Source organism: Myotis daubentonii, chromosome 10 (assembly GCF_963259705.1).
Source record: "Myotis daubentonii chromosome 10, mMyoDau2.1, whole genome shotgun sequence".
Classification (NCBI taxonomy): domain Eukaryota; kingdom Metazoa; phylum Chordata; class Mammalia; order Chiroptera; family Vespertilionidae; genus Myotis; species Myotis daubentonii.
Window position 1 is genome coordinate 43,562,377 of NC_081849.1, and position 24,743 is coordinate 43,587,119.

At 37.0% G+C, this 24,743-nt stretch overlaps 1 protein-coding gene across 1 annotated transcript in view; it reads right to left on the reverse strand.

Moving 5' to 3' along the window:
• Positions 1–24,743, reverse strand: part of ELAPOR2 (endosome-lysosome associated apoptosis and autophagy regulator family member 2) — a 131,905-nt gene that overhangs the window by 34,456 nt on the left and 72,706 nt on the right. Inside the window, exons 3-12 of the mRNA XM_059712198.1 lie at positions 20,367–20,562; positions 17,485–17,632; positions 14,640–14,726; positions 11,823–11,928; positions 10,348–10,500; positions 9,647–9,735; positions 4,794–4,974; positions 3,167–3,295; positions 1,846–1,936; positions 1,091–1,193 (exon numbers count right to left, since the gene is read on the reverse strand). Of these exons, the coding sequence (XP_059568181.1) occupies positions 1,091–1,193; positions 1,846–1,936; positions 3,167–3,295; positions 4,794–4,974; positions 9,647–9,735; positions 10,348–10,500; positions 11,823–11,928; positions 14,640–14,726; positions 17,485–17,632; positions 20,367–20,562 (1,283 nt within the window). The remainder of the gene's footprint in view (positions 1–1,090; positions 1,194–1,845; positions 1,937–3,166; positions 3,296–4,793; positions 4,975–9,646; positions 9,736–10,347; positions 10,501–11,822; positions 11,929–14,639; positions 14,727–17,484; positions 17,633–20,366; positions 20,563–24,743) is intronic.

Here is a 24,743-nt window from a genome sequence, read left to right on the forward strand (position 1 = left end):
ACACTAAAGGACTAAGGAGGCAGAGGTGGGAGAATTGAAGACTTACTGGTTATTTGTGGTATAATATAGAAGGATGTGTTGAAGATTATTTATGATCTCCTATTACCACCATGAAGTCATTTTGTTTTTTTCAGAACAAAACAGTTTGTCTTCATTTAAGCTCTTAGGAAGCATGAATAAATATTTAAATCTCCATGTATCTTATATGTCATGGAGGAAATTGTTAATGGACTCTTAACTAGCTATTAAAGGATCTTTGGAAAAACAAAAACAAATCATGCTTATACAGTCACTTCTTAATTATAACGCTAAAATCTTAGCCAACAACCTTTTAATATCCACATGAGCCCCAGTAAATTTTAAGCTAAGAGTTGAGATTTATAGGACACCTAGAAAAAAGGGACAAAATTAGGACATGTACATTGTAAAGCCCATGGTCTACATTAAATTTTTTAAAATATATTTTTATTGATTTCAGAGAGGAAAGGAGAGGGAGAGATAGAAACATCAATAATGAGAAAGAATCACTGATTGGCCTCCTGCACAACCCCTACTGGGGATTGAGCCTGCAAACTAGGCATGTTCCCTGACGGGGAATCAAACCCTGACCTCCTGGTTCATAGGTAAATGCTCAACCACTGAGCCACTGCAGCCAGGCAACATTGATTAAATTTAACAAGGTAGTGTTTTCTTTCTTCCAAGTGTCCACAACAACATTACTTTCTTCCCTCACTTACTAATACATGCTTTTCCTTCCTGCTGGCTTTAACTGCTATTGGGGGAAATTTTTCATTCTGCTCGTGGCATGTTTTTATGAAGAAATGTTCTAACAGATTAATATTCTCTGACTTCTGTCATTTGCTAAGGTCCCCTCAGTCCTTCCCACGAGGAACAAACGCTTTCTTTGTGGGTGTCATTTCACAATTCTTAGTGACTTCTTTAGACATTTTTAAATGCTTTTGTAAAGGACTAAGCATGGGAAGAAAAATAGGATTCGTATCCCAACTTGTATTAATAAATTCACACTTGAAAGAGAATGCTAAGCTTCTAGATTTCTAAATAGGCCTTTGAAAGCCATTCTTTCACTTACCACCATGAAGTACAGAACACAGTCAGCAGAACAGAGGGTCTCAAAGACAAATGTTATTCTTCCCAATTCAGAACCCATGGCTCCAGTCATAGATGTTGGTGGTCTATTTGACATTAAAATTACAATATTATAGTGCATTCTAAATACACTCTGGAACAAAATTATCGCTTTTTACATTAAGCTGAAAGCCATGCTCTCCTCATACCCTAATCTACAGCTCCCTACAGCCCAACTCTTTCCTCACTCACTCTCTGCTTGGCCATACCCTTTGTTATAAATGGAGTCTCCACAACCATGTTACTGTGCTTGAATTTCCTGGTATAAAGGCTACCACCTATCCTAAAGCAAGCAAAAGACACCTACGGGAAATTTCAACATGGAAGATTAAAGCAAAATGAGATTTTAAAATGTGTGACATGCTAATAGAGAAAAATAAACATATAAACTATAAGATACTACTGCATATAACCTGGACTAAGATATCCTCATTAAGCATCCAAAAATCAAGATTATTGTAACATTTGGATAAAATATTGTTTAAACCTTTCAGCTTCATCTAACTAATACACAATTATAGTGATAGTTTCTCAATCACTGATTCTATAGATATTCTTAAACGTATTACCCTACTTGCTATTTGCTAAGGATATCACAATGTTAATATATTTTATAAAGGCAATCCTACTCCATCTATTTCTAGAGGGAAACAGGCATGAGGGTTCTTACAGAAGGAAATCAGAATGGGTTTTCCTTACTTAAATCCTGGGATATGCAAGTTTAAGATCAGGTAATCATTATCAGAACCTCCAGCCCCACTCTGGATATGATCTCCAGCCACCTCCCAACCTGGAAATGACAAAGATCATCTTTATTAGTAAAAATTCCATTACTGATTTCTAAGAATTTTTAAATGAAGTTACAAAAAGACCAGTAGTGTTTCAAAGTTAGAAATACTTCAAAAGAATTCCCTATTTTTAAATTGAAGTTGCAAATTACACATAGAGGTAGACTCCTACCTACCAATAAAGATATTCCTTATGATTCCTCAGAAATAATCAAGTAATGCATATTTTTGCATAAAAGTTATTTAATGAGAAAACTATTTCTCAGTGAGGCATGACTATCTTTTTTTAAACTAAAACAGATGGTCTTCATTCATTCTAATACAATAAGATAGAAAATCCTAGTCTCCAGGTAACCAATGAGAAATAGAAACCTCAAATTACTTAATGAAGATCTGAAGTCTACAGTTATTTTTTATAGTTTTCTATATTGTTGTTCCCTAATTTAACTCTTGTTCTGCGTTCATTCACTTATTCACTCATTCGATTGGCACTCACTGAATGCTAAGAACCATGATATGCACTAGGGATAGAAAGACAAGACTAGGTTCTACCTCACTGAAATTCAGAAGAATATGAGAGAGAGACACACACACTACAATTGTCAACAGTATGGGAGATACAGATGTACATAGAAGGTGATGGGGGGAGAGGGGAATCTGTCCTCTGCACAAAAACAACCAACATACCATAGGCACAACTCAGTGCTAAGCTCTCTAAGAACTTAAAATGTAAGAACATTCAGCAACCATCCTATAGAACTCTGTCATGTTTTCAAGTTTTCAGTAAGTGGGGTTCATCAGTATTTTGTAGTCAGGGTCACAAACTTCATAGGCAAAAAGAGATAGAGATGATTTAACAACCTCTCACCACGGCTCAGTGCTGAGCCAGAACAAACTAATCCAGGCAGAAATGCTGCCACCCTACCCTTCAAAATGGCAAATGTCATAGACGTCATTACTTCCCTTGGTAATCTACTCTGGTATTTATAACCATAACTGGTCCTCCTCAACATCTACCTCTACACTGAGCCCAATGCAAAATAGCTTATATTCCTTTGGAAAGTCATCCGGCTGTAACACCACAGTTACTATTTTTATGTGAGGGCCCGAAGATGGGCAAGCAGCCAAATAAGATTGAAGTTTCTTGTACCCACAGGTAGTATGTTCGTGAAGAGCTGAAATTGAACGTCTCTGCTGCCAAAATACATCCAAGAGGCCGACTCTGAACTCACCATTCATCCCATCACACTTTGAATTCCCAACATTAAAGCAGGAGGTTTTCATGTTGCCGGGAAGGACATTCCACCATTTGTATTCAAAGCCAAGGGCAGGCTCTGTTCCCGCTGGACATGGTCTACATTCTGCAGGAGACAAGTGGGGCAAACTGACTGTTAAACTGCGTCTTGACAACTTCTTCTCCCTTTGTTCCAAGCACTGCTGAATTTTAATTAGCAGAGAGGGAAGTGGGAAGGAGAAATCCTGAGCCACCAATTCCCTGAAGAATTAATAACTTTTTCAAAAACAATCTGGAAAGAAAAATAATTCTGAATACATTATACACATATATACTTGACTTACCTGAAAAGGGAAAAATATAAAATCTTTTAAAGTGATTTCCCCCTCATTTCTGGGAGTAACTGCCACGACTGAATTATCCCCTACAAGAAAAGTAAGTCTGAAACACGTTCTCTTACATGTGATTTTAGAATCAGTACCTTTCACCTCATGAATAAGTAAACATTTCACACCTCCTATTGGTTATTAAATGGAACAGCATATCATGCAACTTAATTATGGATTGATTACTTGAAGTTCAAAACATTAAACTTCAAAATGTTAAATGTTAAAAAAATACTAGGATTTGAGGGGTTTGGAAAGAGTTAAGGTTTATGAATAAACCTGATTTAAATTAACATCTGCTCTATTGAAATGGAAGGGTCTTTTCTAACCATTTTTTTTTTTTTATCCAAGACACTTTGCATTATCACATCAGTAAGAGAAGGGGTAGGGAGAGAAAATGTTCACTGAGCAAACACTTCTAGTACCAAAGTATTGCAGGAGACATTTTTATATAACCTGCTCAGTAATGATGAGCTAGATATTATTACCCACAATTTTTAGATGAGAAAACTGAAGTTCAAAAGGTTTAAGTAACTTGAATAGATAACACTATTGGTAGCCTGCCAGATATGGACTCAAACCCAAGACAATTTGACTCTTAAGGCCTTTTCATGTTACTTCTCAAAGGCTCAGGATATTAAGTATGCTGCATGGCTATATTCCAGTAAGAAATCTGCAATTAAAATGCACTGTCATCCCTGTCTACCAAAATTAAAACAAATTCTCTAACCACCTTCGACATTATTTGGCAAGTACTAAAATTTTCCCAACTACACACTTTGAAACAATTTACTTAGGGAATATAATATGCTATATGATTAAAATGAGCAAGTTTTTATATTATTGCACAAAATGTGACTTATTATTCCAATATAAAGCTGAAGTAGAAGACATTATATTTTATGCTTGCATCAATATCTGTGTACACATACTCTGCAAATGAAGTGCTTATTCTTAACCATTTAATATGGTGGAACTTCTTATCACTACCCAAAGGCAGAGTCCTCCCATAAGAGTGTCTTACACAAAATGCCATTAAAAAGCAATCCTTACGATATGTTAAATAAACCACTGCAGTCTCATGATACCATTATCATATTTCTCAACTCTGCTTCAGTCTCTGAAAAAAAAATGTATGTTTTAAAGAATGATTTCATAAGAACAATTAGAGCAAAGTTACAGGAGTCCAACAAGATTAGTATGCTAAAGGTCCGAGTGTTGGACTGACTGATATCCTACCCTTTGTTCCATCTGAAAACGTCCCAGGAGGGCAGGGATGGCAAGAAGATGATCCGTTGTTATAAAATCCAGGGTTGCAAGGTGGACAATCCTTCTTCTCTCCAGAAGGGGGCAACCTAATAGCGTCTGTGAGCTCTTCCCGGCAGATTTTGGGCTCTATCCACTTGTACATTATCTGTGTCTGCAAAAAAAGGCTCGTAAGTCATTTAATATCCTTTATTTGCTTTAAACTTCCAATAGCACAAATGTTAAACGGACAGCCTAGAAAAATTCCAAATAGCGATATACTAGAAGGGCCAAATAAAGACAATCTAAAACATTAGTAAGAAAATGAGACTCCCCCAAAATAAATAAAACTTTAGTGACAAACGACCATTATTTCCAAGTATTTTTGCCCTAAGCTAAAGGTGGCTATACTTCAGACAGATCATGTTCCTCATCATGAAATTCCTCTTTAAAATACAGATATGGTGATTATGGCCTTTACTCTTCTATCCACTCACTTTATTTACTCCTTAACCAACATAAGTTTCTATGCAGAAACTATCTTTTTCACTTTGAGACCTGCACTACTCTCTCCCTTTCCCTCAACCACAGTACCCACCACCAACCTTTCCACATAGTGATAAAACATTATTTTTAAAGAAGAATATGTCTAGCTTCACATTTTCATCCTATTGTTTCATCAATACTGGTAGTTACTCTCTGGATCTTTTCCAGTAACATGATATTAGACTCCAAGACCTGTAACTAAGATATCTTCTCCTAAGGGTTTTAGGCCCTCCGGCATGTGCGCTGAACATCAGGATTAAGACAGTCTCCAGGCTTCCAGTCAAGGTGGTAGTACAAATAAACACAGTACTGGCATCCTCCTAGGGCTACATCAAAATTACAACTAAACTACGGAACTACCATTATTCAGAAACACCTGAAATCTAGCTGAACAGACCCCTGTAACTACCCTTCTTCTCTCTTTCTTTGAAATCAATCAATATATAAAATTTAAAAAATGATAAAGACAGCCTCTAATTTCAGAGAGGGAAGTCCTTTAAACCTTATCCTTTCATTCTTCCTCACACATTCATACACCCCCACACAAAACGAAATAAAACAAAATTAGCTATGACTCAGCCAAACCCAGAACACTGTAATTATAAAATTATTCTCTTTTGAAACCAAACCATTAAATGGGTTTGCCATTTCAAAAGCAAAATTGGTATTATCAGTGGGGAGAAAGGTATTCTAAATGCAAAGAAGAAAATAAATTTTTCATAGCTAAATATGGCCTTTTTTAAAAGAAATTAATAGCTTCCTTCATTAGACATATAATCTGCTTAACATATCTTTCTCTTTAAAAACAATATCTGCAATAATAAGCCTAATATCAAATTAAAGGCAATTCTCTATAGCCATTTTCAGTTAATAGAAAATCATATATATTATGATTTGAGGCCACTCAATTTTATCTCAAGTATTCTCTTATGGAAGAGTAAACTATCTTGTCGGAAGAAGGATGCTTAAGAAAACACTTTAAAAGTTGGATAAATGTCTCAACAGAATTATAAATAACTTTTTTTTCATTTTACAACTCTCTCTTTCCGCGTTCGTTTTATGCCTACATCATGAAACAGTCTAACCAGCCACTTCACCCATCTGCCTCTCTCTTACCATCTGTAAAATGATGGTCGTTCCTGCTGGAGCTTCCTAAATAGCTGAAAAAATAAATTAGGTCCTGTATCCAAAAGGGCTTCCCAACTCCCCCGAGAAAGGCAATATAAAATTCCAAGAATGTAAGCAAAAATATCATCATATTGGGGAGATCATCTTTTTAAAATTCTCGCTTAACAAGTACAGAAAACAACTTTTTCATCTTTGCCAATTCAAAAATTTGCTGATTTATTTTTGACATTAATTAAAATTGTAATGCACTGTGTGTGAGTTACTGCAGTGTTGGGAATAGTTGGTTCCCACGTGGGAGTGGGCACAGCTCTGGGGCTGCACGCTGAGGACTGACCATGGGGGCCCACGTGTAATCTTCCCCCCTCCCCCCACTTTGGGAGGTCAGTATTATTATTATCCTCAAGTTTATTGCCCCAAAGTTATACATAGCTAGTAAATGGTAAAGTAACATGAGTCAAGGAGAATGCATTTGGAAAGCGTAAAAATAATAAAATATGCAAATAAATTTTCAAGAGGTTAACTAACCACATGCTTTGCAACTCAAGCACAATTGATGCTTAAAAACTAGAAAATGTGCACCACGTTCAAACATGCAAACATTTAGAAGTCAAATTTTAAATTCTCTGCAGTAAAAGTTTTGTTCGCAACGCCTTGCTTCACATGGCAGACTGATTCTGTGCCTCTCTTTCTAATGGGGACAGATGCTTTCAAGTCTGGCTGACGGGAAAAGCTAATAAGCAATACTAATGATTTGTAGCACCAGATGGCTCACAGTGAAGGTGAAAACCCAACAATCAATTCATTCTTTGGCAACTTGAGATAAAATTATGAAATGTTTTATGAAACCAAAACCTTAATAGGGCAAAACTTACCAGATTGCTATTAAGATTACAGAAGAACTATAGTTTCCAAGTGTATTTCTATTAAGTATGAATAAAAACACAGTTTATTGATACACACAATACACATGGAGGTATCAATTGGAAGCTGGTTCTTACATTGAAATAAAATTCAAGACGGGGAGGACTAAACTTCAGATGAATTTTGAGACCGAATTTGTCCATGACCTTCCTCCTTCAAACGTCCCTGCACAAACGCACCAAGGCTTTGTAGACTGGCTGAATTCATCAGAGATCGATTACATGTGCTTTTAAAGAACCTACCAACGACCACTCCAACCTGACAGCCTTGGGCTTCATCATGGTACAGCTCAGATGTTCCCAACTAGGCTATTGCTTGCCTGTCTGCCTCTCCCAAACCTTGGCCCTTTCTGGTTGTAACTCACCGGGCACTCATCATTGGTCCCTCTTGCAGTCAGCCGTACCATTCTGCCTTGCTTTGCCTGTTCCTGCCTTCAAAGCCATGCTCAATATCCACAAGGGCTCTGAGCACTTCCTCAATGCACCCATCTACATATCGGCACTCACTTGGATTCCTTTACTATGAAGCCTTTGATGTTATCTCTTTCCCCTTGTGGTTACCTACTCGGCCCTCTTCTTCCTTTATGTTAAGACACCATGGGGTTTGACATTGTACTGGAAATTCTAGCCAAGGTTGTAGGCAAGAACATTTTCTACAATTAGATTGGGGTGAATATACTAAAAACAATGAATTGACACTTCAAGGATATATTATATGGTGTGAGAATTACATCTCAATAAAACTGTTTTTTAAAGATTTTAAAGAAGATTATAGTAACATTTTTATTTTAAACAAATGCAGAAATCCCTAATCACTGAGAAAGGTCATGTTGTTTTCCCATCATCCTAAGAAACGAATGTGTTTGACTTGTTTAGATCATATAGGAAGAAAGGCAGATCTAAAGCCATATCCTTTATACGCTAATTTTAATGTCTCCTATATCTTACTCCTGCTATATAATTCAGAAGTACTGTTATAGACCTTAAGCATTTGGAATACTTTATAATATTGAAGATTGTTAAAGGTAAGGAAAAGTGCTAGATAATCTGATACCAAAACACTAGCAAACCCTTTATGGTCCATCAAGACCAGGAATGTGGTCTAATCTTAAGCATTAAAAGTAAACTACTTAAAAAGAACTTAAGACCTAAGGGTAAGTACAATAAGCATATACGTATAAAATCATAGATTAGGACCTCAGATTAAGAAAATAAAGCAATACTGGCATCTATGTGGATTTTCCAAATTAGGTCAAGATATTAACTGTCATGATTTTGAAGATGCAAACATACAGAAAGTATGTTGCATCATACCCACTTTAATCTCAACCTCTCCTACTGAATAGGCTAGTGTAGGATGCAAACATACAGAAAGTGTAGGATGCATCATACCCACTTTAATCTCAACTTCTCCTACTGAATAGGCTAGTGTAGGCTGACACTTTTTAATTAAGAGAACGGCAGGTCAGCTGAATAGTTCATGTGTGCATTTTTCCTCTGGCTCAGTGTTGTTTATATGGTAATTACTCTGCATTTTCTAAATGCAATTACACAGCAATCTGCCATGACTAAATTAGCCAATGGCTGCACGGCTTTTTTATTGACAAAACCTACTGAGAAATAATTAAAGAGAAGTTACAGGATACAACAGGTCCCCAAGTAAAGTCGTTTCATTCAATATCCTTTGTGGTTTCATTATAGCATTGTTGACTCTTGTTTATATCAATTAGCCTAGAGTAAAACTGGTTCACTTCAAGTCTCAAAACCTATCAATAATGTTAAAGTGAGGACTTACTGGATTTCCATCCTGTGAGTCACAGGACACATTTTAAGGCTGTACTACTCCTGAAAGTATTACTTTTTAAAAACATGTGACTGTTAAAAAAAAATAGCAGGGATTTATTGGGCACTCAGTATGTGCCAGTCACTGTGCTAGGAACCTTCCATTGAATAGCTCATATTCTCATAGCAGCCTCAGGAAATAGGTACAGAGATTATCCCTATTTTACTAATGAAAACACTGAAACTTAGGCACAGCCAATAACTTGCCCACAGCACTAATTAGTAGATTGGAAAATCAAAGCCAAGAAGGCAGGCTTCAGAAGATAAATTATTAAATTTCCTCTGAACTACTTTAGATACATGTGTTATAAATCAGCTCATTCAACTCTCTCATCAACAAATAAAAGTCTGCTAAAATTGGGAAGATGGCTGAATAAACATGAAATGGAGTGCACTGAACACTGCCAATACCTTTCCATCTTCATCACATGGAGTGTGGATCTGAAAATAGTCTTTTGTGGTACAGGGAGGGCGCTCCATACACTCACCAGATCCTTCTTCTGCAACAACAACAACAAAAAATGCATTTCAGAAATGAGTCCTTTGTGACTCTAAGAAAGGGCAAAAAAAAAACAAAATAAACAAACAAACAAAAGAGAAATAACTAAAAAGTAAAAATAACCTCACCAGAGGAATTTAGGTACAACTAGCTAGGCCTAAAGAAGATAAGGGCTTACATTTTTATTTTCACTAGAGCAATAAGTGTTTCCATGATACACCTGGGACATATCACAGTTTTTCCAAGAAGAAGTTAGACTATTCTATTATCATTAAAATTGTAAATTTAGAACAAAGAAAAGTTTCTAAATATATCTCTATGTCCACAAATCATCTAAAAGTACAGCATGGATTCAGATTAGTATAAACACATCCCAAGCAGTTACCTGTGAAGTAAGAAATAGTAAAAAAATCACAGACAAAGGAAAAGTCATGAAGAAAGGGGTAAAAGTGATTTTTATGGACTCAATATTGATTCACTTCAGCACTTCGGTGTCTAGCCCATTGTTCCTGTCCCACTTATATGTGACATCTGGCTTAGGACTATACACTCAACAAATGTACATTTAAAAAGAAAAGAACATAGAGTATAAATTGGCAAAGATTAGACCCACCTGAAAACTGGGAGTCCTCTGCACACTTTATGCATTCTTTGGCTCCTTTCTCAGAATAGGTGTTTCTGGGACACACCTGGCAGTTGAACGAACCTGGTTTATTGCTGAAGGTGCCTGGCTTGCATGGAAAGCATTCTGATGTGTATGCCACTCCTGTGGGACAGTAACACACAGAGCATGAGAGGGAGGACCCAACAGAAGTCAGCAAATCAGCACCTTCTCCCAACTTCTACCAGAAATGAGAGAGCATTATTGACACTGAGCTCAGCCCAAATCCTTTCTCTCATTCATTCAACCCCAAGAAGTGTTTGCTGCATGCAGGTAACTGGGATAAATATTGAATAAAACACAGTAAGTAGAGCAAACACTGAAGCAACAGATTGGCATTTGTTAGAGGTATAGTAAACGTATAAACTCAGTTGTCAAAAGACAACTCCACGAACCCAGAATGGGATAAACTCTAAGGTCCCTTCCAGTTCTGCAAGCTACCATTCTCTGATCTCTGTGGCTACCTGTTTGTTCCCTTCCTATGCTGCTCACTAAGTCACTGGCAAGACTTCACAGACCCTAGGAAGGGCTTGCCTTTTCTTCTGGTTTGTAATTTCAGCCTTTGCCAGCAGATGTCCCTAGGACTAATGAGTTAGCATTACAGAAACAAGTACACTTTAAAAATATTAAAACACAAGCCAAACTTTCATAAAGGAGAATCACTGCTTTAATTATAAGTAACCCTGAGACTGAATAATTTCAGGGTTTACTGGCCACTTTCCTGGGCCACAAAGGCCCAGCTGATTCAAAAGAAGCACAAGAACCAGGTCACAGTGAGCACTAATCTGTAAACTAGGAGGTCACAGCTTAATTCCAGGTCAGGGCACATGCCCAGGTTGCAGGCTCAATCCCCGTTGGAGGAGGGGGGTGCGGGTGGAGGGGGGGCATGCAGGAGGCAGCCGAATCAACGATTCTCTCTCATCATTGATGTTTCTATCTTTCTCTCCCTCTCCCTTCCTCTCTGAAATTTATATATATATATATATATATATATATATATATATATATATATATATATATATATATATATATATATAAAATAAAGAAGCAGCACAAGAGAAGATTTGGGAGATAATACAGTGACCTGAGTAAGCTCAATGACTGGCACTATAGATATTACTCAAATGAATAATAGGCTCTTATTAACAAAGACATTTTTCTTTTATTTAAAGACACCTAAAATTTTCATCATGTGTACTTTTTCACACAGATTAAATAATTCCATTTAAGGAACAAAAAAACAAAACAAAAACAAAAAATCAGTCAACTTTCCAGGAATAAAACTAGCACCTCTACACCTGTATGATACTTAACATATGAATTCCTGTCCCATAAACTCTTGGGCCAATAAAACCGACAATTCAATCAATATTTAACTCAATATAAAATGTGATAGGTAACTACTAAAACAGATTGCTGCAAAATACCTTCAATTGTGATATTTTTTACCAACACTGGCTTGACTGCCTTAGAACCCATAAGGATGCCTGTAGTTCTCCAGTACAGTATGTTTGGGCCAGACTTTAGCATTACCTGTAAAGCAAAACACAAGACACTCAGGTTAGCTAAGCCGTGCTACATCCAACCATTCCTGAAAGCTAATCTCGCATACATTTTTCTTTGAATTATAGTGAAACACCATTAATTTGGAATCCATAAATTTAAGTCTACTGCTAATTCAGACCTAAGCTCTGCTGAAGTTCAAATTTTTTTTTAAAAAATACTTTGCCAATCCAAAAAATCTACACTAATAAAAGAGAAAAATGGTAATTGGCGTACGACGATACCCTTTTCATTGGCTAATCAGGGCTATATGCAAATTAACTGCCAACTATGATTGGCAGTTAACTGACAACAAGATGGTGGTTAATTTGCATATGTAGGCACAATGCAGGGAGGCGAAAGGGAAAGCAGGAAGAAGCCCCCTGCCACTGACAGTGATCGGAAACCCAGGGGGGAGCTAAGAGCTGGGGGGCAGGGCAAAGGTGGCCCGCCTTTGCCCTGCCCCCCAGCCATGATCGGAGAATCAGGTGCCTTTTCCGCCCTGGCCAGTGATAGCAGGAAGTAGGGGTGGAGCCAGTGATGGGAGCTGGGCATGGTCGAAGCTGGCATTCCCGGGAGCTAGGGGTCCCTTGCCTGGGCCTAAAGCGAAGCCCACGATCGCGGGGCCGCTGCAGCTGTGGGTGCCCGCTGCCCGGGCCGGACGCCTAGGCCAGAGGCGTCAGGCCTGGGCAAGGGGCCGATCCTGCGATTGGAGGGTGATGGGGGTCAACGCCTGAGGGCTCCCAGTATGTGAGAGGGGGCAGGCTGGGCTGAGGGACACTCCCCCCACACACACCCAGTGCACGAATTTCGTGCACCGGGCCCCTAGTATAGTAATAAAGAAGGAAAATTCTTCAAGTCTAAAGAAAAAGATAAAATTATTTTCAAAGCATTTGCATGAAGTTTTGGTTTATATTTAAGAGACTCATTTTAGAGAGTGAAAGGCACTCAGACCAATTATATATTTATTGGATGCCATTATTCATAAGCAGACTTTGAGTTCTGAGAACAAAAAGCAACAGACTGAGTTGGCTTCTTTTTTAATTTATTTAATAAGCAATACTGCAACAGCAACAAGAGAAAATAGGACTGTTCTTATAAAAGAACCTGATTTAACTCTAGAACTTAAATGTTACTATGTCTAATATCGGCTTTCTTTGCCACTGGGATATTTTTTTAATTATAAATCAAACTAAGTTTCTGAGAAATGTCATGCTAATTCAGACAAGCAAACTAATTTTAAGGGTCCCTTGCTTTCTCATTTGCCACCCTTATTCTTCTATGTAGACTCTGGCCAAATCCAAACTGTATAAACTTAAAACATATCCAACCATTTCACCTTGCCAGGGATTCAGAGAAGTAGTACATTAGGTACTTTCGTCTTGCATGAAGTCTTCATAAGTGAAGAAAGCGTATTTGTTGCCAAGGGTTATTTGTGCCTTCAAAGCCCAGCCGAGAGAAGGCTTGGGCAAATAGACCTTAAGTGGTATTAACGTCACTTCCAGCTCAAAAAATACTCGGAAAAGTAGGCTGTATTAATCACTCCAAGCTGGAGTCCCTGGAAGGTCACTTACTGAAACAGAGCTCCGTCTGCATTTTGGGCACCCATGTATCATCTCATTTATAAATCCCTGCAAGAGTGGTTTTATTTCCTTTTTTTCTCTCTGCTACTTCATTTTATTTGGGTTTTTTTAAAATTTTATTTTATTGTTCAAAGTATTACTGATAGTAGTACATATGTCTCCTTTTTTTTTTCTTTACCCCCATTGACCTTCCCACGGCCTCCCCTACTCCCCCACCCCCGCTCATGCCCTCACTCCACCCCGCCCCCCCAGTGTCTTGTGTCCATTGGTTATGCTTATATGCATGCATACAAGTCCTTCGGTTTTATTTCTTACATGAAAAAAAAGACCAAATTCAAAGAGATTAAGCCAGTTGCCTAAAGAAACATAGCTACTATAAGGCAGAGTTTGATTTTAAATGCATGTGTCATTCCAAAGGCACAGTGCCTCAAATAATAGCAGATGCATGGACTGTGTTACCTGATATTTGCCTTCAAGCATTTACTAGTACAGTTATAGTGTGGAGAATTAGGCTGTTACTTTACTTCAATGGAAAGGCATTTTTCAAAGGGCAAAAAATTTTGACCCATCAATGGCAAATAGACAGGAGACGGTTTAGGTTCCAAACACAGATAAATTTTGTGGTAATCAGAGCTACCCAACAATAGAGTCAGCACAGTTCCCAACAAAGCAAGCTTGAAAAGTCACTTATGGGGGGTGCAAGTGGGGCAGGGGACGACTGCAGAGAAAGCTGGGTGAAAGGAACTCAAGGATCCTTCCAATGCAAGAGCCACTGATTCTCTGCCATGTGACAGGCACATCTGTAAATGTAGATACTCAGAGGTTTTGTATATTGGTTAGATCAGCCTTATTTCTTGTTATTGCCCCCTTTGAAAGGAGGAAAGTTGAAGTATGATGGGAAAGAGAAAGGAGAGATCCTAAGGAAAAAGGGAAAGGTAAAGAAAAATACCTAGAAAGAGATTGAGTCCATGAAACTTGGTCTCTAACTAGAAATTTTCTAAATTCATGAACAATTTTGAAGTTTTTTTTTCCCCTTAAAAATAAACTTTTAAAAAAGGTTGGAAGAGGAAGGAGAAGAATGGGGTTGGTGATCGAGGAGAGGAACAAAGAGAGACTTACAGAATGCGAGCCCCACTCCCCACTGTCCGTGAGCTTGACCCACTTGTCCGCCGTGGTGTCCATCTCCTGGCACTGATCGTTCTGAATCTGTGGAACAAACACAATGGTCCCAGTATATCTTCTTGAATAATGGCTTTAATTAAATGTGCTACTCAGCATAGGACAGGCTGCAATAACTTCTTTTAATACGTACATTCAACAAGGCCCATGAGTCATTTCCAACAAAGTCAACACATCAAGACCTCTGAAATCGAAGTGACAACTGCTGCGCATGAGTGGTTGTAGACAAACCATTGTCATTATTTTAACAGAAAGGCTATCTCACTGAGAAGGAAGGAGGGGAGTGGAGAAGAGAAAGAAGGAAAGAGCAGTTCATACTGAAAATTCACATAAAGAGAAAAAGTAACTACAGAAATCTTACCGAATTGTTTTAAAAGCTTGCATTCGCCATGCAGGCCCAATGGTATAAAAATAAAGTTTGCTTTTTAAATAATATTTGGGGCAGTAAAATCTTAAATTAATAAATAAATTAGGTCTGCTTTGTTTTCAGTTCCCTAGGACTTAATCCAAATGTATAGGTTAAGTGGCCACAGTCAAGGTCCCAAATTTTTATTTGGGGGCAAATATTAATCATTTGCCATACTGATTCAAAGGACTACACAATTAATATCTTTAGCACCAAACACTTTGTGCTTTCCAGAAAATTCTTCCAAAATGCCTAGGGTTTAGGACACTACTTTTCCAGATCTATGAAGAAGACGGAAACATCAAAAGTTAGGCCATCATTACAGTATTGCACAATAGTCATCAATAGAGTAGGGTTAAAGTAGGTTCTCATCACTTATTCTACTTCCACCCAAATGGCTCTTCCTTTTCTAAATCATTTTTGCCACTTCATGCATCCTCTGGACCAGAATATGTTCTCCATCATGAAATTTCCTAAAGACTTACTAACTAGAAAAATAGGTCCTTTTGCCATCCAAATACCAGAGAATTTCCACTGCTGAGGATATTGGCATCAATTGAATTCAAGTATCCTATTTATATTATAAGCATAATGGCCATTTTAATATAAGTGTTAAGCCACTCTAGAACAGATATGAACCCTGAATATACCTTTGGTGGTCAGTGTTTGGATAAGCTGGCAGCTTTTTTTCAGCCAAAATCAGACATCGTGTGTCATCATGATATTCTTTCTACTGGCATTCTAGGCACCTGAGCCCTGTTATTCATTCTAAAAGTAACTAGCAACGCTATAGCCTCGGTCCAATCCATCATTCTTTCTAGGTTTCAGTCTCATCATTTAAAAGGGGGGCGGGGCGGACTGAAAGTCCCACCCAGTCCCAAAATTAAGTCCTGTATTGGTTCAAGTTATGTAAGGTCCGCAGGCACAGCTGCATCTTCAGTCCTCACACATTTCCTTTCCACTGGCCCTTAGCAAGACGGCCCGAGTCAACAAATCACTGCCTAGGAAGCGGAAGCACCAATGCAAGGAGGAGCATGAACTTGCCATCCCTCTTCAGTCTCTAACCAGAAGAACAAAGGCTTCCTCAAAGGAAGTAACGAAACTTCACGCCTCTGGAGGACCGTTACCGACAATCCTCAAAGCACTTGCTGGACAATATGAAACTAAGTGCTTATTCAAACAGTTATATAATTACTTTGCTTCTTAACTTTAGCTTGGTTTTAGTGATATTGCAAAATTGTCCCATAAAATAGGTAATTATTCACCCTAAGGAGTGTTTTATAAACAAAACGCATTAAAAAGCAAATCTGATTGTTGCTTAATATCTTCAACTCATCAAAGGGTTTTAGAGCTAGGAGGGCTCCTTAAAAGGTCCATCACACAATCCACTTCACAAAAGGGAATGCTGAGGGTTGAAAAGCAAACGTAATTGCCCAGTAACACACAGCTAGCACTTGCAGAGATGGGACTAGAGCCGGAATCTCTTGACTTCAAATCTAAGGTTCATACTTTAATCAAAAACATCTCTTCCTACCAACTTCTGATTTAGAAATTTCCATTATCAAGAGCAATATATATTTGTTTTAGAATTTTTAGTACATTTCCTCCTAAAATCTGTACCACAGAAACATTTTACACAATAGTTTGCCAGTTACTTGCACACACTTTTTTTAGTATGAGACATCAATGGGAAAACATTTTCTCAAACATGTGAGTCACTGCCACAACAAATATTCGCTAGATTAGCTACAGTTTATATAAAATAGTTAAATAATTTTAAAGGTAACAGCCTATTCTGTTAGACTATTATTTTATCCTGTATATTGTAATGCTATTTAATCTCTTACCAGAGACATCAGCTATCCCATCCATTAATTCCTTTAGATTGTTTACAACTGACAGAATCAAAATCTACAGCCACCTCTACTTCTGAAATAGTGTCCATGAATATAGTTAAATAATTCAAATATTTGAAATTGCAGGAAGAAAAAAAAAGTTTTTAAACAAAAATTGAATTTGGTGGAGACATATTTTTAACAAAAGTATCTGTTGCTATAAAAATAACAATTTTTAAAATTAATCTAGGGGAAAATATTTATCACACAACGAGTCTACACCAAATGGTCATCGAATGATCATAACCAAAAGTAAAACAAGCTCAATGTTACTCTATAAGGCAAGAGCTCAGAGGTAAAGAAACAGTATTTCTTTAATAAAATATTATAGAAAAAAAGTAAAGTTGTCTTTTAGCATCAAAAGTTTCAGTTAACACACACACAAAAACTGAGAAGGCATAAAGTGTAATGGAAACAACAGATTAAGGTAAATATTACATGAATGTCCCATAAAAAGTATATTTCAGAATATAAAAGGCCTTACAAAGAACTCAAAGAAGATGTTGTTGTCGACGTACTGGTACTCAAAGAAGACATTACCCGACTTCTTAAGGTGCACAGCATAGATCAAAGACACGGTGCAGTCATCACGATTTGACTCTATGTAATTTCCACGAGGGACCCAAGAAGAGCTGTGGAAACAAAACCAAGGGGCATCTTACATCCGCGTTCAGAAACCTCCTATGTAACTCAGATTCAAAAGTTGTTCCTTCAGCAAGGCACAGCAGAGAAGACCAGAGCTTTTCTGGAATTCAACAGCCAACACCATTACTGGAAAAAGAGTCATTGCTTATGACACACAATTCCCTAAATCTTGGTAAGATAAATTTGCTATGAAACTGCTATTTTTCACCAAAACTTTGATCACTAAAGAGACAATCACTAATTCTACTAGTTTGGGGTAGAATTATTCCCTCAAACAACATCTGAAATTTTATTTATTAACAAATACACATGGCGGGAGGTGAGAAGATTCCTTGATATGAGAGAAGAAATAGTCCTAGAAAAAGCCCATTTAAAATGAATCTAAATAAAATAGAGATCGCAGTTTCATAGTATATAATGAGGTAAAAGTCTGGAATTTTTATCTAAAAAAAAAAAAGATAAAAACTTAAGAAAATATGCTGGTAAACAGAATTTGGGTTGTCAATCTAACCATAAGCTAATTCTTAGAATCAATGAGTCGTGTGTCAAGTTTTGGGGCAAAAAAATAATTCCAACTGAACTGTACAACAGATAACACAACTTAACATTCTTCTCTTCAGGTTTAACTTTTTATTTAGATCAGAGTGAGATTTTTTAATTCTTTTCTTTTTTCTAACAGAAATAAATTCTGAACAAAAGACTGAGACTTCCACATCCCAACATGGCTAACTGGTACTGGATCTGCCCTTTCTCTTTAACCATCTATTAAACTAAACAGAATGCAGGAGCCACTTGGAGCCTTGACAACAGGCACTGCAGGACTGGGATGCCTGAGAGCAGCAAAACACATGCGGTAAAGCCCAAATTGAACTTGGCCTCTTTCCTTAGGACACTTCCCAAACGATGACACCAGGAGGTGGCACCCAAGCAAAGCATGGTGGTCTCACTGAGCTGAGGAACAGAGACAAGTGCTTGGGGGCAGCTGAAAAAGCTGCAATGTATGCACCTGAGAATCAGAGAAAATAGGGGCTCTAGTAACCCATATGGAGTTTCTCTGTAGGTCCTGAGCTTGGGGCTCGCAGCCAATGCAAAGCTGAGACATAATCAGAGAGGTCACTTTAATGGAAGTCACTGGAGCTACAAACCCCAGCCAGGAAGGAAGAAACTTGATAAACTTATTGGACATCCACTTAAGATTCCAGAATTTGCTACATCTTATAGAGGCCATGCCCTATAGCAGGTGTCAGCAAACTTTTTCATAAAGGGCCAGAGAATAAATATTTGTGGCTTGTGGACAATTTGGCCTCTCTTGCAATACTTAATTAACTCTGCCACTGTAGCTCCAAAGCAGCTAGAGACAATGCATAAGCAAATGAGTGCCTCTGTGTTCCAATACAACCTTATCTGCAAAAACAGAGGGAGGGCTCACCGGCTGTACTTTGCTAACTCCTGCCCTAGAGCAAAGGCCATGACCTAGAACTAAGTGTGAAATAAATACAGAGCCATCAAAAAATAAAATAAAATCAGACCTAATGAGATCAAGGTGCTCTTCCAGTAAATAAATTGCCTGCCAGAGCAAAATTCAACACCTTTTAAATGAAAAAATAATAATAATCTGCTTTTCCTATATCTTAATATTCACAATGCTCACGATAAAATACTAGACAGGCAAAGAAATGAGAAAAGATGATCCTTAACTGAGAAAAAAAGAGAGTCCAAAGAAATAGGTGAGTAATTGAGACAGCTCTTACAAATATAATCAACATTAAATAAAATATAAACACAATGAGTGAATCCCATGTCCACAAAATATTCTTCAAAAATGATGCTAAAATAAAGATAAATAAAGATTTCAGGTAGACAAAAGCTGAGAGAATTTTTGAGCAGCAGATTTGCAGAAATAATAAAGGAAATATTATAGGCTGAGAAAATAATACTAGATAAACATCCAGATCTATATAAAAATGAGGGAAAGTAGGAGGGGAAGCGAGGGAGCATATCTTTTAGCATAGCTAAATAAGTCCCAGCATCTTTAGCTCATGGTAAAATGTGTGAGTTTATGAAAACCCACTCTTGTCAGAAGTTAGTCAGAGGCCTAATGTTTAATAACATGGTCATGTGAAAAGAAATGTCACATAGTCAATACAAGGGAATGGAAGTGGGTACAGATCACAGATAAACATTTTGGTGTTGTTGTTTTTTTATCAAAACAATATCAAAGTCCTCCAGTGGTGTCACAGGCAAAGCTAATAATTTCCTATAAGAGGCAGAAATTAAGCAAATGAGCTTTCCACTTCACATATTTAACCCACTCTCTATTAGAAAATAATCAAGTGCCTAAATGAAGGCTACACATTCTTTCTTTCAGAGGAAGAGAAAAAAATCTGAAATTATCTGTTAAAAATTAGAGAAGCGTTTTTAGAAATACACTGGCTTGAGTGTAGTTATAAATATATTGGAAAATTAATTTGTTTTTCTAATAGCTTTATCACATTTTTGCATATGGTATCTATTCTGTCCTGAGAACAATTGTTTTAACTTCATAAAAACTGAGCTACATTATTTGTAGTGACTAGCCAAAAAAAAAATATGTTTATTTGTAATTAGTTTATCTATAATCCCAATCAATACCAAGATTATCCTCAACTTCTTTCTGGAAAAGAGCAACTACATCCTTCTCAATGGTTCAATCAAAATCCTAAGGGTCCTTTGGGTTCTTACTTGTTACAGCCATCAGGCCTGGTGTCAGAAGGGCCAAGTACAGTGTCCATGAAAGTTGCAACGTTGGAAAATCCTGCTGGCAATTCATCCCATTCATCAAATTTGATGCCACTGCCCAAGGAGTAGGTGCCTTCACCACACTTACTGCATACCTGGTTCTTCATCTCTAGATACTCTCCAGAAGCACAGGAGAAAGCTGGAAGACAGAGGACGCATAGCCCATTAGTCTCCAGACACCCCCATCAATTCCCTCCCCTTCACACTGTCACCAGAATTGTTTTTATAAAGTTCTGATCATGGCACACCCTAATTAAAGCTTTCCAAAGTCTCCCTTATCTCTACTGACACTTCAGAGTCTGGCCTCAACCTGTTTACCAGCCTCAGCCCTTGCCCCACCCTTTTCCAACCATAACAGAATTCACATCATTACAAAAATATTTCATCTTCTTTTTTGCTGCTATGGTTTTCCTTCTCCAGAGATGCTGACCAACCCATCTACCCTATTTGGAAAATTCCCATTTCTAACTCAAAAACAACCCTGCTCATAACAGACCTCCCTGCCCCCACCAGGCAGTCAGTTTTGCCTCCCTCTGAGCTCTTATCATACTCTTCTCATAATACATCTATTAAAAAGCAATATAGAGGGTGTCCCAAAAGAATGTAGATACACACACTTTGAATAATTATAAAGGCAGTGTTAATTAAAATTCATTTTCAAAATTGAGCTATTAGCTGTTAAAGTGTGTATACATTTTTTGGGATACCCTGATATATATGGGAGTCCCAAAAAATGTATACATACTTTGAATGATTATAAAGTCAGTATTTATTAACATACAGTTCTCTCATATATTATGGAGAGAGACACACACACAGAGAGAGAGACATTAAACACAAATAGACACAGAAATAGATATAGATACTAATACCACTTATTAGTTGATGTGAAGCTTTGAGCTTCCAGAAAACAAGGATCATTATTTTGGGGTTCCTAATTGTAGCTATCAAATACTAAGGCCAAACAAACGGTTGATGGAGTGAATGGGAATCTGACGTAAAGGGGATGCTGATGGCAGTACTTCATGTGCAATAGCTAAACAAGTATCTCCACTCTGGAACCATGAGCGGTCTTTTTCAATATTCATAACTATAACCTAGTCATTTCCACAACCTACGCCTCATTACTGATGTCAAGTTCTCTGCTAATTCTGAGAGCTGTACCCAGAAGTCATGGGCAATGTGACTAATAGTTGACACAGTTACAGAAAAGAAGGTAGTGCTGCTCCTAAGTTATTATTCATTCAACAAATGCAAATCTATGTCCCCTGAGTGTGTGTCTCTGTGCTCAGGGTGGTATTACTGACTCCACTACAGCAAAGGGCTTTTTAATCCTTTAATCGGGATATTGTAGAAACAAGAACAAAATCAAACCTTCAAATTATCCCATAAAGAAAACAAATTTCCCAGCAGAGAGCGAAGCAGCAGAGCTCACATTTAGGTAGACGCTCCTTTTAGAATACATTTGGAAACTTACCAAAAAAGAAAAACACGTTAATTTTGAAAAAGTGAAGAATGAGAGCTAAAACCCACACTCATCTACCTACTTAACCACTAAATAAATAAAATGAGATGAGGAGACCAATTCCAGTTCATGGGGCATGAATGACAAAAGGTTTATAGAAAAAAATACTACAACAGTGAAGGTCAAGGGAAGGAAACTGGTCAGAGTATTTGATGAGGTCACCAATGGGGGCAGAACAACACATCTGTGAAATCAGTTCTCTCAACTTCTAATTTATGTCCTAACATTGATTCTTATCCTCCTGAACTCTTCCTCTTAGGAAGTGTCAATCACCTTCTACTTCCTGGTAGTCTCTCTGTCCTCGATTCTGCAATTTTCAGGGCTGAGTTCTCTAATCTCCTTATAAAATGCTTGTTTTCAGAGGAGCTCACTCAAGCATAGTCCCCATCAAACACTACACTGATATAAAGCCTGATTTTGAGCTGTTCTCTTAACAATCTCTTTTGTCCTTGCCTTTGACCCACTACTTGTGTGTTGCTGAGCAAATTTAACTTCAACACTCTCCATACCTGGAATGTGATGCATTCATATTCCAAATTAGACCTACTGAGGACAAAGTGTTTCTGTCCTTTTACATATAGAATGAATTTTTACAAATCTCATTAGATCTCTGTGTTTCACCCACAGAAAAGAAACACTGAAGTCAGTCTCTAATTTGATGATACCAAAGATATTCAATCAACAAATATCCCAGTGTTTGGAGCTTTCTTAGAAGTCTTGAGAGGATTATAGCTCCTCTCCTCTTGGAAAGAATAAAACACAATTCTATTTTAAATTAAGAATGTCTATAGTTTAAAAAAATCAATATCTTCTAATACATGTTAAATAATGAAAGCATACTGTATGTATCAAGCACCCAAAATTTTCTAGGCACAGAAATAAAAAAGCTAAACTTCTCATTGTTTATGATGATATAACTACAAATGTGCCTTAAATTATGAATGTTATTCTCTTACTTTTCAGAAACATGTACACAATTAAGAATAAAATTGCCCTGATTAAAAAAAAAGCTGAAGGATTGTATCGCCACCAAACCTATATTATAAGAAATGTTGGAGATTTTTTTAAGAAAAAAAAAATGTCAAAGATATGAATACGGAAATATTGCAAAGAAAAAAAATGATCAATGTCAAAGATAAATACATTATAAAAGCAAGTGGATCAACCTACACTAAAACTAGTACAAAGGTTAAAAGGCAAAAGTAGGGAGATCATGTGTAATTACAATAGTAAATTAAGAGATACACACAAACATACACAAGCCAAAGAAGTAAAAAAAAATGATAAAATATAAACATGAAAGGGTGAGTAAAAATGGTAGTAATTTTTAAGTGGCCATCAATTTAAAATAGACTGCTAAGAACAAAGCTTGATATATATGAAGGACATAGTAACCACAAACCAATGCTCTACAAGAGAGAACAAAAAGAAATCCAAACACAACACTACAGAAAGCCACCAACATACAACAAGAGAAGAGAGCAAGAGAATAAGAAAAAAACACAGAACTACAAAAACAATCAGAAAACAATTAATAAAATGCCAATAACTACATACCTATCAATAATTACTTTAAATGTACATGGATTAAAGGCCCTAATCAAAAGACAAGCAGATAAAGAAGATGTGAGATATATATATAATGGAATATGACTCAGCCATTAAAAGCATGAAATCAGACAATTTATGACAATATAAATGAACCTAAAGGGTGTTATGCTAAGTGAAATAAGTCAGACAGAGAAAGACAAATACCATATGATTTTACTTATATGTGGAATATAAAATAAATAAATAAATAAACAAACATACAAAACAGAAACAAACTCATAGACACAGAGAACAAAATGATGGTTATGAATGAGAGGGGGGTTGGGGATCTGGATGAAAACGTGAAGGGATTAAGAAGTACAAATTGACAGGTACAAAATAGTCACAGGGACATAAAGTATAGCTTAGGGAATACAGTTAATAATAAGATAATTGCACAGGTGAGTGCAAGACCTGCTGGGGATCACTTCGTAAGTTACATAAGTGTCTAACTACTGTGCTGTACACCAGAAACTAATATAATATTGAATGTCAACTGTAATTTGTTTCAATATAAGTTAGAAAAAAATAAAATCTACAAACAGATCATTAATCAATTAAAATGAGCTACAAAGCCATATATCTGATATTTAAATGCCATCTTTTTAAAAATCCACTTACCTATTTTGGATATTAGTTTGCATGGCATTTCTGTCAAGAGGTAAAGGTTGGGGGAGCATGGATACCTCAAGAAGGGGACTAACACTTGTTGAGCATACACTGCAGTGCATTCCAAAGAGGCAGAACACCATGGGGTTAAGAAGATGGACCCAGGGAGTTAGACTGCCTGGTTTCAACTCCCAGTTCTGCTTTTGACCTATCTGTGTGAGGTAATACAAGCACCTATTCACCAGAGTGTTGCAATGACTAAATGAACTGGAGAAAACACATGTAAAGCATTTGCAATCATGTCTTGCATATAGCAAGTAAAGATTGGCTATCATAATTTTTCATTATTATCATTACTACTAGTGGCCCAGTGCACAAATGCATGCACACTGAAAGAAAATTAATTAGAAGAAAAATTTTAATATCGCTATTGGCCCTTTCTCTATAATAGAAGTGTCAACAAAATTCATGATTGACAATGACAGATCAAAACACACTCATGCGATTGGCGCCAGTGAGAGTTTTATATGTATCACACATGTGCGACTCAATTTAGCCTTTTATATATATACTAGAGGCCCAGAGCACAAAAATTT